This window comes from Chiloscyllium plagiosum, unplaced genomic scaffold (assembly GCF_037043375.1).
Source record: "Chiloscyllium plagiosum isolate Xiang-an unplaced genomic scaffold, Cpla_swu_hap1 HiC_scaffold_5, whole genome shotgun sequence".
Taxonomy (NCBI): domain Eukaryota; kingdom Metazoa; phylum Chordata; class Chondrichthyes; order Orectolobiformes; family Hemiscylliidae; genus Chiloscyllium; species Chiloscyllium plagiosum.
The window spans coordinates 31,147,599-31,160,687 of record NW_028270143.1 but is presented as its reverse complement, the minus strand read 5'-3'; the positions used below and the strand labels follow the sequence as shown (position 1 = coordinate 31,160,687).

Sequence of the window (13,089 nt, the reverse complement as noted above, 5' to 3'; positions counted from 1 at the left end):
CATTTGCAACAAAAATTTCCAGCTTGGCGAACAGAACCACAACAACGAGCACCCGAGCTACAAATCTTCACCCAAACTTTGAGATTTTCTCTCACAATATTCAAAGAGAATGAACATTTCAAAGCAAAATTATTCCTGACATTCTAAACACTTCTGGAAATTTGAAGATTCACCATCAGTAGCAAACAGCATGCTGCCATGGCCTGGAAGTGTAAACACCTTGCACTTTCTTCACAAGAAAATGATCTGGGCCCCCTTGGATCTCTAATAGTTGAATCATCCAAGCTGCTGTCAGACACACTTCAGAATAGGGCAGATTATCCACTTTGCGCTACATTAAATAACAAGCATAATTCTAAAATCCATAATCTTCTAAGAATCATCATTGTATCATATGGAGATGCCATTAGGATTAGTTTGTCATATCACATTAGAAATATTAGTTCTGAAGAAGGATCACTGGACTCAAAACATTGAGTCTTGCTTTCTCTCTGCAGATGCTGCAGACTTGCTGAGTTTCTCCAGTTTTTGTTTTTTTAGAAATATTAGTGCTGCTTCCATGCTCAGATATTAGAGCAAGGGACAATGATCTGAAATTCATGAACATACAGAAACAGATTTTCTGGCTTCAACTCTAAGTCAATAGAAAATCAGGCACTGTCATTCCATAGTTTCATGCCCTACCCTGAGTATCAAGAGAGTGTCAACAAAGAAACTTCTTACGTTGGTGTAGGAAAGGACCTGCTACTCTTGGAGGAAGTCAGTGAAATTCACAACTAATCTTGGAGAAACTGTTGGGCGAAGTTCACAGCACAGAATCAGATAAGTTAATCGTTGTTTTAAGTCTGTCCAAGAGAAAGGCTGCAGTAGTGAGTATAGTGGATTCTTTCTTGATTATATGTTTTTGGAGATAAGTCTCTTGATTAAACTTAAAATATAAGCCATAGCTATTAATTTAACCTGGGGCAGTGTTTGTAGAGGAATAAGACAGTGTTATTTCTGGGTCTGTAGATTGTGAAGGAGCAAAAATGGCCTTTGCAGTGATATGTACTTCCTGTCAAAGTTTATGAGAAGATTTGTAGCCCGGGTGTTCGTTGCTGTGGTTCTGTTCGCCGAGCTGGAAGTTTTTATTGCAAATGTTTCGTCCCCTGTCTAGGTGACATCCTCAGTGCTTGGGAGCCTCCTGTGAAGCGCTTCTGTGGTGTTTCCTCTGGCATTTAAATGCCGGAGGAAACACCACAGAAGCGCTTCACAGGAGGCTCCCAAGCACTGAGGATGTCACCTAGACAGGGGACAAAACATTTGCAATAAAAACTTCCAGCTCGGCGAACAGAACCATAGCAACTTCCTGTCAGATGTGGGAGTTTAAAGAGAGTTTAAGGGTTACTGTGGATTATGTCTGCCATAAATGCTGTTGGATTTGAATCTTATCAGATCAAGTGGATCGGTTGGAGAGACAGATAGAAGCGATGAGGAATTTGCAAAAGTAACAGTATGTGATGGATAGCAGTTATAGGAAGGAGGGAAAGTCTCAGATACAGTCACATAGATGGGTTAACTCCAGGAAGGGTGAGAGAGGTCGGCACCTAGGGCAGGAGTCTTTTGTGGATATACCCATTTCAAACAAGTATGCTGTTTTGGAAAAAGTAGGGGGTGATGGATTCTCAGGGTAACGTAGCACAAACAGCTAAGTTTCTGGTATCGACACTGACTCTAATGCAATGAGGGATACGTAGGCTTCCAAGAGATCAATTGTGTTAGAGGATTCTCTAGTCAGAGGCACAGACAGACGTTTCTGTGGCCAACAGAAAAATAGCAGAATGGTGTATTGTTTCCCTGGTGCCAGGATCAAGGATGTCTCAGAGAGGGTGCAGAATGTTCTCACGGGGGAGAGGGGCCAGCAGGAGGTCATTGTCCACATTGGAACCAACGATATAGGAAGGGAAAAGGTTGAGATTCTGAAGGGAGATTACAGAGAGTTAGGCAGAAATTTAAAAAGGTCCTCAAGGGTAGTAATATCTGGATTACTCCCAGTGCTACGAGCTAGTGAGGGCAGGAATAGGAGGATAGAGCAGATGAATGCATGGCTGAGGAGCTGGTGTATGGGAGAAGGATTCACATTTTTGGATCATTGGAATCTCTTTTGGGGTAGAAGTGACCTGTACAAAAAGGACGGATTGCATCTAAATTGGAAGGGGACTAATATACTGGCAGGGAAATTTGGTAGAACTGCTTGGGGGTATTTAAACTAGTAAGACGGGGGAGTGGGACCTAGGGTGATAGTGAGGAAAGAGATCGATCTGAGACGGGTACAGCTGAGAACAGAAGTGAGTCAAACAGTCAGGGCAGGCAGGGACAGGGTAGGACTAATAAATTAAACTGCATTTATTTCAATGCACAAGGAAGGCAGATGAACTCAGGACATGGTTAGGAACATGGGACTGGGATATCATAGCAATTACGGAAACATGGCTCAGGGATGGGCAGGACTGGCAGCTTAATGTTTCAGGATACAAGTGCTACAAGAAGGATAGAAAGGACGGCAAGAGAGGAGGGGGAGTGGCATTTTTTATAAGGGATAGCATTACAGCTGTGCTGAGGGAAGATATTCCCAGAAATACATCCAGGGAAGTTATTTGGGTGGAACTGAGAAATAAGAAAGGGATGATCACCTTATTGGGATTGTATTATAGACCCCCCAAAAGTCAGAGGGAAATTGAGAAACAAACTTGCAAGGAGATCTCAGCTATCTGTAAGAATAATAGTGTGGTTATGGTAGGGGATTTTAACTTTCCAAACATAGACTGGGACTGCCATAGTGTTAAAGGTTTAGATGGAGAGGAATTTCTTAAGTATGTACAAGACAACTTTATGATTCAGTATGTGGATCTACCTACTAGAGAAGGTGCAAAACTAGACCTACTGTTGGGAAATAAGGCAGGGCAGGTGACTGAGGTGTCAGTGGGGGAGCACTTTGGGGTCAGTGACCATAATTCTATTTGTTTTAAAATAGCGATGGAAAAAGGATAGACCAGATCTAAAGGTTTAAGTACTAAATTGGAGAAAGGCCAATTTTGACGGTATTAGGTAAGAACTTTCGAAAGCTGATTGGAGGCAGATGTTCGCAGGTAAAGAGACGGCTGGAAAATGGGAAGCCTTCAGAAATGAGATAACAAGAATCCAGAGAAAGTATATTCCTGTCAGGGTGAAAGGAAAGGCTGGTAGGTATAGGGAATGCTGGATGACTAAAGAAAGTGAGGGTTAGGTTAAGAAAAAGAAGGAGCATATGTCAGGTATAGACAGGGTAGATTGAGTGAATCCTTAGAAGAGTATAAAGAAAGTAGGAGTATCCTTAAGAGGGAAATCAGGAGGGCAATACGGGGACATGAGATAGCTTTGGCAAATTGAATTAAGGAGAATCCAAAGGGTTTTTACAAATATATTAAGGACAAAAGGGTAACTAGGGAGGGAATAGGGCCCCTCAAAGATCAGCAAGGCGGCCTTTGTGTGGAGCCACAGAAAATCGGGGAGATACTAAATGAATATTTTGCATCAGTATTTACTGTGGAAAAGGATATGGAAGATATAGACTGTAGGGAAATAGATGGTGACATCTTGCAAAATGTCCAGATTACAGAGGAGGAAGTGCTGGATGTCTTGAAATGGTTAAAAGTGGATAACTCCCCAGGACCTGATCAGGTGTACCCGAGAACTCTGTGGGAAGCTAGAGAAGTGATTGCTGGGTGTCTTGCTGAGATGTTTGTATCATCGATAGTCACAGGTGAGGTGCCAGAAGACTGGAGGTTGGCAAATGTGGTGCCACTGTTTAAGAAGGGGGGTAAAGACAAGCCGGGAACTATAGACCAGTGAGCCTGACCTCGGTGGTGGGCAAGTTGTTGGAGGGAATCCTGAGGGACAGGATGTACATGTATTTGGAAAGGCAAGGACTGATTCGGGATAGTCAACATGGCTTTGTGCATGGGAAATCATGTCTCACAAACTTGATTGAGTTTATTGAAGAAGTAACAAAGAAGATTGATGAGGGTAGAGCAGTAGCTGTGATCTATATGGACTTCAGTAAGGCGTTCGACTAGGATCCCCAATGGAGACTGACTGGCAAGGTTAGATCTCATGGAATGCAGGGAGAACTAACCATTTGGATACAGATCTGGTTCAAAGGTAGAAGACAGTGGGTGGTGGTGGAGGGTTGTTTTTCAGATTGGAGACCTGTGACCAGTGGAGTGCCACAAGGATCAGTGCTGGGCCCTCTACATTTTGTCATTTAGATAAATGATTTGGATGCCAACATAAGAGGTACAGTTAGTAAGTTTTCAGATGACACCAAAATTGGAGGTGTAGTGGACAGCGAAGAGGGTTACCTCAGATTACAACAGGATCTTGACCAGATGGGCCAATGGGCTGAGAAGTGGCAGATGGAGTTTAATTCAGAGAAATGCAAGGTCCTGCATTTTGGGAAAGCAAATCTTAGCGGGACTTATACACTTAATGGTAAGGTCCTAGGGAGTGTTGCTGAACAAAGAGACCTTGGAGTGCATGTTCATATCTCCTTGAAAATGGAGTCGCAGGTAGATAAGATAGTGAAGGCGGCGTTTGGTATGCTTTCCTTTATTGGTCAGAGTATTGAGTACAGGAGTTGGGAGGGCATGTTGCAGCTGTACAGGACATTGGTTAGGCCACTGTTGGAATATTGCGTGCAATTCTGGTCTCCTTTCTATCGGAAAGATGTTGTGAAACTTGAAAGGGTTCAGAAAAAATTTACAAGGATGTTGCCAGGGTTGGAGGATCTGAGCTACAGGGAGAAGCTGAACAGGCTGGGGCTGTTTTCCCTGGAGCGTCAGAAGCTGAGGGGTGACCTTATAGAGGTTTACAAAATCATGAGGGGCATGAATAGGATAAGTAGACAAAGTCTTTTCCCTGGGGCCGGGGAGTCCAGAACTAGAGGGCATAGGTTTAGGGTGAGAGGGGAAAGATATAAAAGTGACCTAAGTGGCAACTCTTTCATGCAGAGGGTAGTACGTATATGGAATGAGCTGCCAGAGGATGTGGTGGAGGCTGGTACAATTGCAACATTTAAGAGGCATTTGGATGTGTATGTGAAGAGGAAGGGTTTGGAGGAATATGGTCCGGGTGCTGGCAGGTGGGACTAGATTGGGTTGGGATATCTGGTCGGCCTGGACGGGTTGGACCGAAGGGTCTGTTTCCATGCTGTACATCTCTATGACTCTATAAGTCATTGCTCAAAATCATAGCTCGGCTGAAGGGATTGAGTTTTGATGGTGAAGGGTACATCTCTATGACTATGAGAATGTTAAATGATGATTTGATTGAGCTGTCAAAAATAATGAAGGCATTGGCAAAATAAATAGTGAACACCTGTTCCCTCTAATAGAAAAAATACCCTAGAAAAAGAGGATACAATTCAAATGAATCCATTACATTAAAAGCTTCATCGCTCAAAGGGCTGTTACGTGAAACAGTCTGCCTAAGACAGCCACAGGTGCAAATTAATTGAAGTGTTTGAAGGCAGATCTATGCCTAAAATATCAGGATGAAAGAAGGAGTTGACATGGCTAACATACATGACAGAGAAATTGCTAAGTGAAATGGTCTATCCTAACCTTAAGACAGCAAGGTGACTCAGTGGTTAGTACTGCTGCCTGACAGCAGCAGGGATCCAGGTTTAATTCCAGCCTTGGGTGACTGACTGTGTGGAGTTCACACGTTCTCCCCATGTCTACTGTGTGCTCCAATTTCCTCCCAACGTCCAGAGATGTGCAGGTTAGGTGGATTGGCCATGCTACATTGCCCATAGTAACAGGGGAGGTGCCCATTAGGTGGAATAGTTACGATAAATACAGGGTTACAGGGATATGGAGAAATGTTCTTCGGAGGATCGGTGCAGACTCAGTGGGCTGAATGGCCTTTTTCCGCACTGTAGAATTGTATGATTATAAAGTAAATTTTTCTTCTGGGTTAAGACCTAAAACAAGTTTAAGCTAGAGTCCAACTTAGATAGGATGTATTTCAAAAACATGATTTTTTTTCTCTCTCCAACTTAATTTGTGTAGCTCCTATCTGATCTTCAAAGTATATTTTTCATTTTCAGTGCTCAGCCTCATCTATCATTCTGCTCACCCACTTTTTTTACACTGTTTATAATACTGAAGAGACGTCAGTAAAATACATGGTAAAAGAGAGAGAGGATCACCATGAGGAAACAGAAACATGATCCAAAGAATTGGTTTTGAGGAATAATTTGAAGATAGAAAGGAAGGAAGATGGCGAAGCAAAACTGTTATGAGGAGACATTCCAGAGGGCAAGGACAGAGTAGCTGAAGGAGTGGCAAGGGTTAGTGTACTTGAAGTAACTTAGTGGTTGTAGCAATTATTCATCTTGACAGAAGAAGACTATTTCCCAAGATTGTGATTGGCACATAAGATTTACTTCAAAATATAAATAAATTTATGAAAGGGCAGTCAAAGCTTAGTGGTCAAGAATCATAATAGTCATGCTGAGTCATTTGAGAAATTTGACGATATGCCACATGGAACATTGATTAATTTCTGCACAGCATGAAACAATTCAGTCACATCATTTATAGTTTCATGCTCTAATCTAATTTAATGGTGTGCAAGTTAAAATAGACAAACAAAGATGTGCACAACAGGGTACACTAAGTGCTTAAGAATTACTGAGTCATCCATCACACATGAAAGATTAAACAGAAAATATTCATAAGGTCTGTGATTTATTTTTGCTCACCAAAATTTCTTTCAATTATTTGGATCACTGACAAAACATAGCAAATAAATCTCTTTTAAATTAAATGTTCTTAGTCATATGCCTTGAATTTTCTTACATGCTAATTATCTGTGACACTGTTCTAACCATGGGACTTTTTTTTTGCAGATGAAGAGTATTCTGGATGATATTTTAGAGAAACTTCCTGAAGAATTCAACATGACTGAAGTTACAGCAAAAACAGCAGAACGCAATCCTTATATTCTTGTTTGTTTTCAAGAATGTGAACGTATGAACATCCTTACGCGAGAGATCAGGAAATCCCTTAAAGAACTGGATCTTGGACTGAGGGTAAAATTATTTTGCCATGTATTGTACCAATTAAGGGGCAGAATAAAAGGTCATGTTGAGTATGTGATTCTTTGTGAAAAACTTCACACACCAGGAAATGCCTTGGAAAATTTATTTTTATGCATTGTCCATGATTTCTTCCCCCGTACACCTCATGTACTGCTGAAACCATCCTTGCCTTTGATGTTTGTAGTTTAACTGTTGCAATGCACCCTGTCCAGCCTCCTTTTTCAACCCCCCATAAATTGAGGATAATGTAAAACTTAGCTGCATGTATCCTAAATTGTATTAAGTCCTTTTCACCCATCTCCCTCTGTCTCATGGACTTATTTTGGCTCTTGATTAAGCAACTGTTTAATTTAAAAATTCTCATGCTTGTTTTCCGATATATGCATATACATAGACACGACACACGCCTTCCCTAATGTCTAATGTGTCCTGTCGTAAAATTTTGTTTGATCATCCCAAGTACCATGTTTTCCCATACTAAAGATGCTTTATTTAATGAATAGCAGCTTGCATTAAAACCGGATGGGAAATCCTGGACGTAGACACCTGAAGGCCCATTTTAACTCTGGGTTGGGGTGGGGGGGGGGGGGGGGGGGGTGGATGGGCTTTACACAAGTAAAACCTCACATTAAATTATGATTAATACAGCTAAAGAACAAGACCACTTAGGTGGATACACGTCAAATTGCTTCCACATTCCTAATAGATTCATCATTTAATTTAATAACATTAAGTATAGAACATAGAACAATACAGCGCAGAACAGGTCCTTCGGCCCTCCATGTTGCGCCGACCTGTGAACTATTCTAAACTCATTCCCCTACACTATCCCAAAATCATCCATGTGCTTATCTAAGGATTGTTTAAATCTCCCTAATGTGGCTGAGTTGACTACATTAGCAGGCAGTGCATTCCATGCCCTTACCACTCTCTGCATAAAGAACTTTTCTCTGACAGCTGTCTTAAATCTATCACCCCTCAATTTGTAGTTATGCCCTATCATACAAGCTGACGTCATCATCCTAGGAAAAAGACTTTCACTGTCTACCCTATCTAATCCTCTGATCATCTTGTATGTTTCTATCAAATCCCCTCTTAGCCACCTTCTTTCCAATAAGAACAGACCCAAGTCTCTCAGCCTTTCCTCATAAGACCATCCCTCCAGACCAGGTAACATCCTGGTAAATCTCCTCTGCACCTTTTCCAATGCTTCCAAATCCTTCCTGTAATGGTGCGACCAGAACTGTACACAATATTCCAAGTGTAGCCTCACGAGCGTTTTGTATAGTTGCAACATGATATTCCGATTCCGGAACTCAGTCCCTCTACCAATGAAACCTAACACACCGTATGCCTTCTTCACAGCACTATCCACCTGGGTGACAACTTTCAGGGATTTATGCAAATGGACTCCAAGATTCCTCTGCATATCCACACTACCAAGAATCTTTCCATTGACCCAGTATTCTGCCTTCCTATTATTCTTCCCAAAGTGCATCACCTCACATTTAGCTGCATTGAACTTCATTTGCCACCTCTCAGCCCAATTCTGCAGTTTATCCAAGCCCCCCTGCAACCTGTAACATTCTTCCAAACTGTCCACTACTCCACCGACTTTAGTGTCGCCTGATAATTTACTAATCCATCCACCGCCTGCGTCTAAGCCATTTATAAAAATGACAAACAGCAGTGGTCCCAAAACAGATCCTTGTGGCACACCACTAGTAACCGGACTCCAGGCTGAATATTTTCCATCAACCACCACTCGCTGCCTTCTTCCAGAAAGCTAGTTTCTAATCCAAACTGCTAAATCACCCTCAATTCCATGCCTCTGCATTTTCTCCATCAGCCTACCATGTGGAACCTTATTAAAGGTTTTACTGAAGTCAATGTATACCATGTCAACTGCCCTAATCTCATCTGCATGCTTGGTCACCTTCTCAAAAAACTCAATGAGATTTGTGAGACACGACCTGCCCTTGACGAAACCATGTTGACTATCTGAAATCAAATTGTTGCTTGCTAGATGATAATAAATCTTATCTCGTATAATCCTTTCCAAATCCTTTCCTACAACAGAAGTAAGGCTCACTGGTCTATAATTATCTGGGTCATCTCTACTGTCCTTCTTAAACAAGGGCACAGCATTTGCAATCCTCCAGTCCTCAGGTACTAAACATGTAGACAATGACGACTCAAATATCAAAGCCAACGGCTCTGCTAACTCCTCCCTAGCTTCCCGGAGAATCCTCAGATAAATCCCATCCGGCCCAGGGGACTTGTCTACTTTCACTCCTTCTAGAATACCTGTGCATAACTAACCTCGATCCATTCTAGACTAATATCTCGTACCTCATTCTTCTCCACTACAATATTCTCCTTTTCTTGAGTGAACACCGATGAGAAATGTTCATTTAGCACCGCTCCGATTTCCACAGGGTCCACACTCAACTTCCCACTTCTGTCTTTGACTGGCCTAATTCAAAAAAGAAATGAAAAGGGACTGAAAGCAGCAATGAATTTTTAGTCGATGATTCATAATGTTGTTTAGGGAAAGAAAACCATCATCCTTACTGATCTGGCTCAAATCTGACAGCAATATGGTTGAATCTTAACTGTCCTCTGAAATGACCCAGCAAGCCATTCAGTTGTATCAAACTACCGCAAGGCCTAAGAAAGGGATTGAAACTGGATGAACAAGCTGCATCAATCCAAATGCTTGAAACAACAATGACACACCTAGTTCTGTCTTCCATGCAAATTCCCCTTACTAACATTTGGGGGTTTGTGCCAAAATTGAGAGAGCTGTCCCATAGAATAATCAAACAGCAGCCTAATACAGAGGAACCTCAATTATCCGAACGAGATGGACAGGCACTGCTTCGTTCAGTTAATTGATTCAATGCCTCTCCTATAAGGCTCGGGGTTTTCTTAAGTTTCCTTTTTCCTTGCTCCCTCTCTCTCTCTCAGGGTTTGTTTCTGAGCAGAGACACACGTGTGTAAGGGACCTGCAGCATTGCTGAAGGACCCCCCCCCCCAGTTCAATTCAATGTGATTGACACAGCGAGCACTTGCTAAGTCCACTTCCCGTTCAGGAGACTAGGCAGCAGACACCAAAAGTAAGAATGCTGCTACTTTTGTAGAGTGAGTCTCCAAACAGCGTGTGTGTGCACACACATACCTTTTTACTGCAACTTTTTGTCAAGTTCTACCTTTGCACTGTACAGGACAATTTGGAGAGATTATCTAGGGAAGGAGGGTTCAGGGTATACCTCTGTGTAGGACTCCAGGGAAGGTGTGGTGAGAGAGAGAGGGCGTGATCAGTCAGTCATTTGGAGACCGTGCCTGGGATCCTATCAATGTCCAGGACAGTTCTCGGCAACATTTCAGTCAGCCAAGTCCGTTTTTAATCATCGTAAACAAAAGGCGCGATCAGTATTGGAAACTCTTCTTTGTTGTAATGTTTCTATTGGGACCTTGAGATCTTCTTCGGATAATCCAATGTTTAGATAATTGAGCTTCCTCTGTAGTCATAGTTATAGAAATACACTTACAGATACAATGCCTGGATATGTTCAGTTCCAGTGGCAAGGCAGACCAACAGAGGTAATTGCACAGTGATGAACATTTGGGAGAGAGTTTCTCACAATCAGCAAACATTTTCTGTGGTCTCCTTGAAGTCTTATGTATTAGGTGAAACATGAGCAAGAAAACCTCCTGTATTAGTCCATCCCCATGTTGAACAGCAATTAGAACAATGCACAGAGGTTGTGTAGGGCACAGAATCTATTCTGAGTAAGGGACTTCAATGTCCTTTACAGGAGTAACTCTGTAACATTACTATTGACTGAACTAGCTGAGTGTTAATGGGCATAGCTGCTAAACGGGGCTTGCAGCAGGTGCTGAAGGAACCAACACGAGCGAAAAAACGTACTTCTGTTTGTCCTCACCAAACCACCGTTGCTGATATTTCTGTCCGTCACAGGTAGGAGTGACCACCACACAGTCAGACATTATAGAGCCAAAGCCCCACTTTCACAATGAAGATATCCTCCATTGTGTTGTGTGGCACAGCCATATCACAAAATGGGACAGACTTTGAACAGATCTAGCAACTTGAGTGGGCTTCTATAAGGTACTGAGAGCCATCAGTAGACCTGTCATCAAGCGCACACTAATCTCCATGGTACCATTCCTATCAATCCAGGGATCAAGCCTTGTTCAATGACAAGTGCATGAATTTATGCCAGGAGCATCACCTAAAAATAAGGTGTCAATCTGGTGAAGCTAGAATACATGACTATTTGTATGCAAAACAATGTAACACCAAGTCGTAGACAGAGCTAAGAGATTCCACAAGCAATGAATCAGATCTAAGCTCTGTTGTCCTGCACATCCAGTTGTGAGTAATGGTGGATAACTAAACAATTCACTGGAGGAGAAGATCTCATAAATATTCTCATCCACGATGAGAGAGCTAAGATCTGTGCAAAAGAGAAGGCTGTGAGAAAATGAAGACTGCAGATGCTGCAGAGTCAGAGTTGAAGAGTGTGGCGCTGGAAAAGCACAGCAGGTCAGGCAGCATCTGAGGAGCATATGAGTCGGCGTTTTGGGCATAAGCCCTTCATCAGGAATGTGAAGGGGGAAGGGGGCTGGATGCATGCACCAAACAACCCCACTGCCATGTGGTCAACCACTTCAATTCCCCGTCCCACTACCCCAAGGACATGCAAGTCCTGAACCGCCTCCACCTCCAAATCAAAGCCACCCGACACTGGAGGAAGAACGCCTCACCTTCCACCTTGGGACCTTCAATGACACATCGTCAACATCGACTTCACCAGTTTCCAAATCTCCCCTCTCCCCACCTCCAGATCCAACCCTCCAACTCAGCACTGCCCTCTTGACCTTGTTACGATACTGGGTTAAATTAATCTCCTGAATAATTTAAAACCAGCAACACAGAAAAGATTTATGCCATGCAATAATCTGTGAAAATTCAATATGCCAAGAACTAGTTAAAATAAAAATTAACAACATTATTTCTGAAAGTATAACAGCGAATAATTAACTAGCAACTATTTACAATTCCTTACTCTAATTTACGTTTTACCTTCCCTTCTGTTATACTAGTTCGATAAAACTCCCCATTATGATTTATAAGACACAACTTGTTATCTCAAAACCAAGTAGCTTTTGTTTTCTCTGAATTCTGGTATTCTTTTCTTCTTGTTAGGGATTTCTGCTTCACAGGTTACTGATCGGTAAAGGTACTTTTCAGAAGACTATTTTTCAGGCAGTCTTTTTTTTCATGCTGGTAGCTTGGCAGTTCTCCTCTCAACTGTTCAATTTTCCCTGGTCTTATACCCCACCAAAGGCATTGAATTGTATCATTGGCTTTTAAGATTGTCACTATGCTAAATTCAAACTGGATTGGAGTTTGGTATTTTTCGGGGTATAATTTAAACTGATTGGCCTAATTTGAATCTGTTTTGTCGTTTCCAGGTAACTAACTCATTTAGCTTTCAACCAAGTGTTACAATGTTGCCTTATTGCGAACACTTGGTGCTGTCAGGTAGCTCTATCAGCTTTTAACTCTCTTAAAGGTATAGTACACCCACATCTTCATAATACCTCCCCCTTTAGAAAAAATGAACCATCATAATGAAAAGAAGACTTCATTTTTTTTTCTACTTTTTAAACACATTACTCTAACATACCGATAACTTACATATAAATTCACTTTAACTTCTTCCCATATACCTATATATAAAAAAACATTAAATAAAGACAAGTCTCGTCTAAACTTTATCAGTTAAATCTGCAATAACACATCTGCGATTACATTCTTCCGACCCGCAACATGTATAATTTTAAAATTAAAAGTCTGTAACGTAAGACTCCAACAGAATAATCTCATATTCTTGTCTTTAAAGTGTTATAAGAATGTAAGTGGATTGTGATCC

At 41.7% G+C, this 13,089-nt stretch overlaps 1 protein-coding gene across 4 annotated transcripts in view; it reads left to right on the top strand.

Moving 5' to 3' along the window:
- The window catches only part of LOC122550241 (dynein axonemal heavy chain 11-like), a 286,822-nt gene that overhangs the window by 257,549 nt on the left and 16,184 nt on the right, over positions 1–13,089 (top strand). For all 4 annotated transcript variants that reach the window (XM_043690997.2, XM_087987074.1, XM_087987076.1 and 1 more), the window contains one exon: positions 6,932–7,114. In XM_043690997.2, the coding sequence (XP_043546932.2) occupies positions 6,932–7,114 (183 nt within the window). The remainder of the gene's footprint in view (positions 1–6,931; positions 7,115–13,089) is intronic.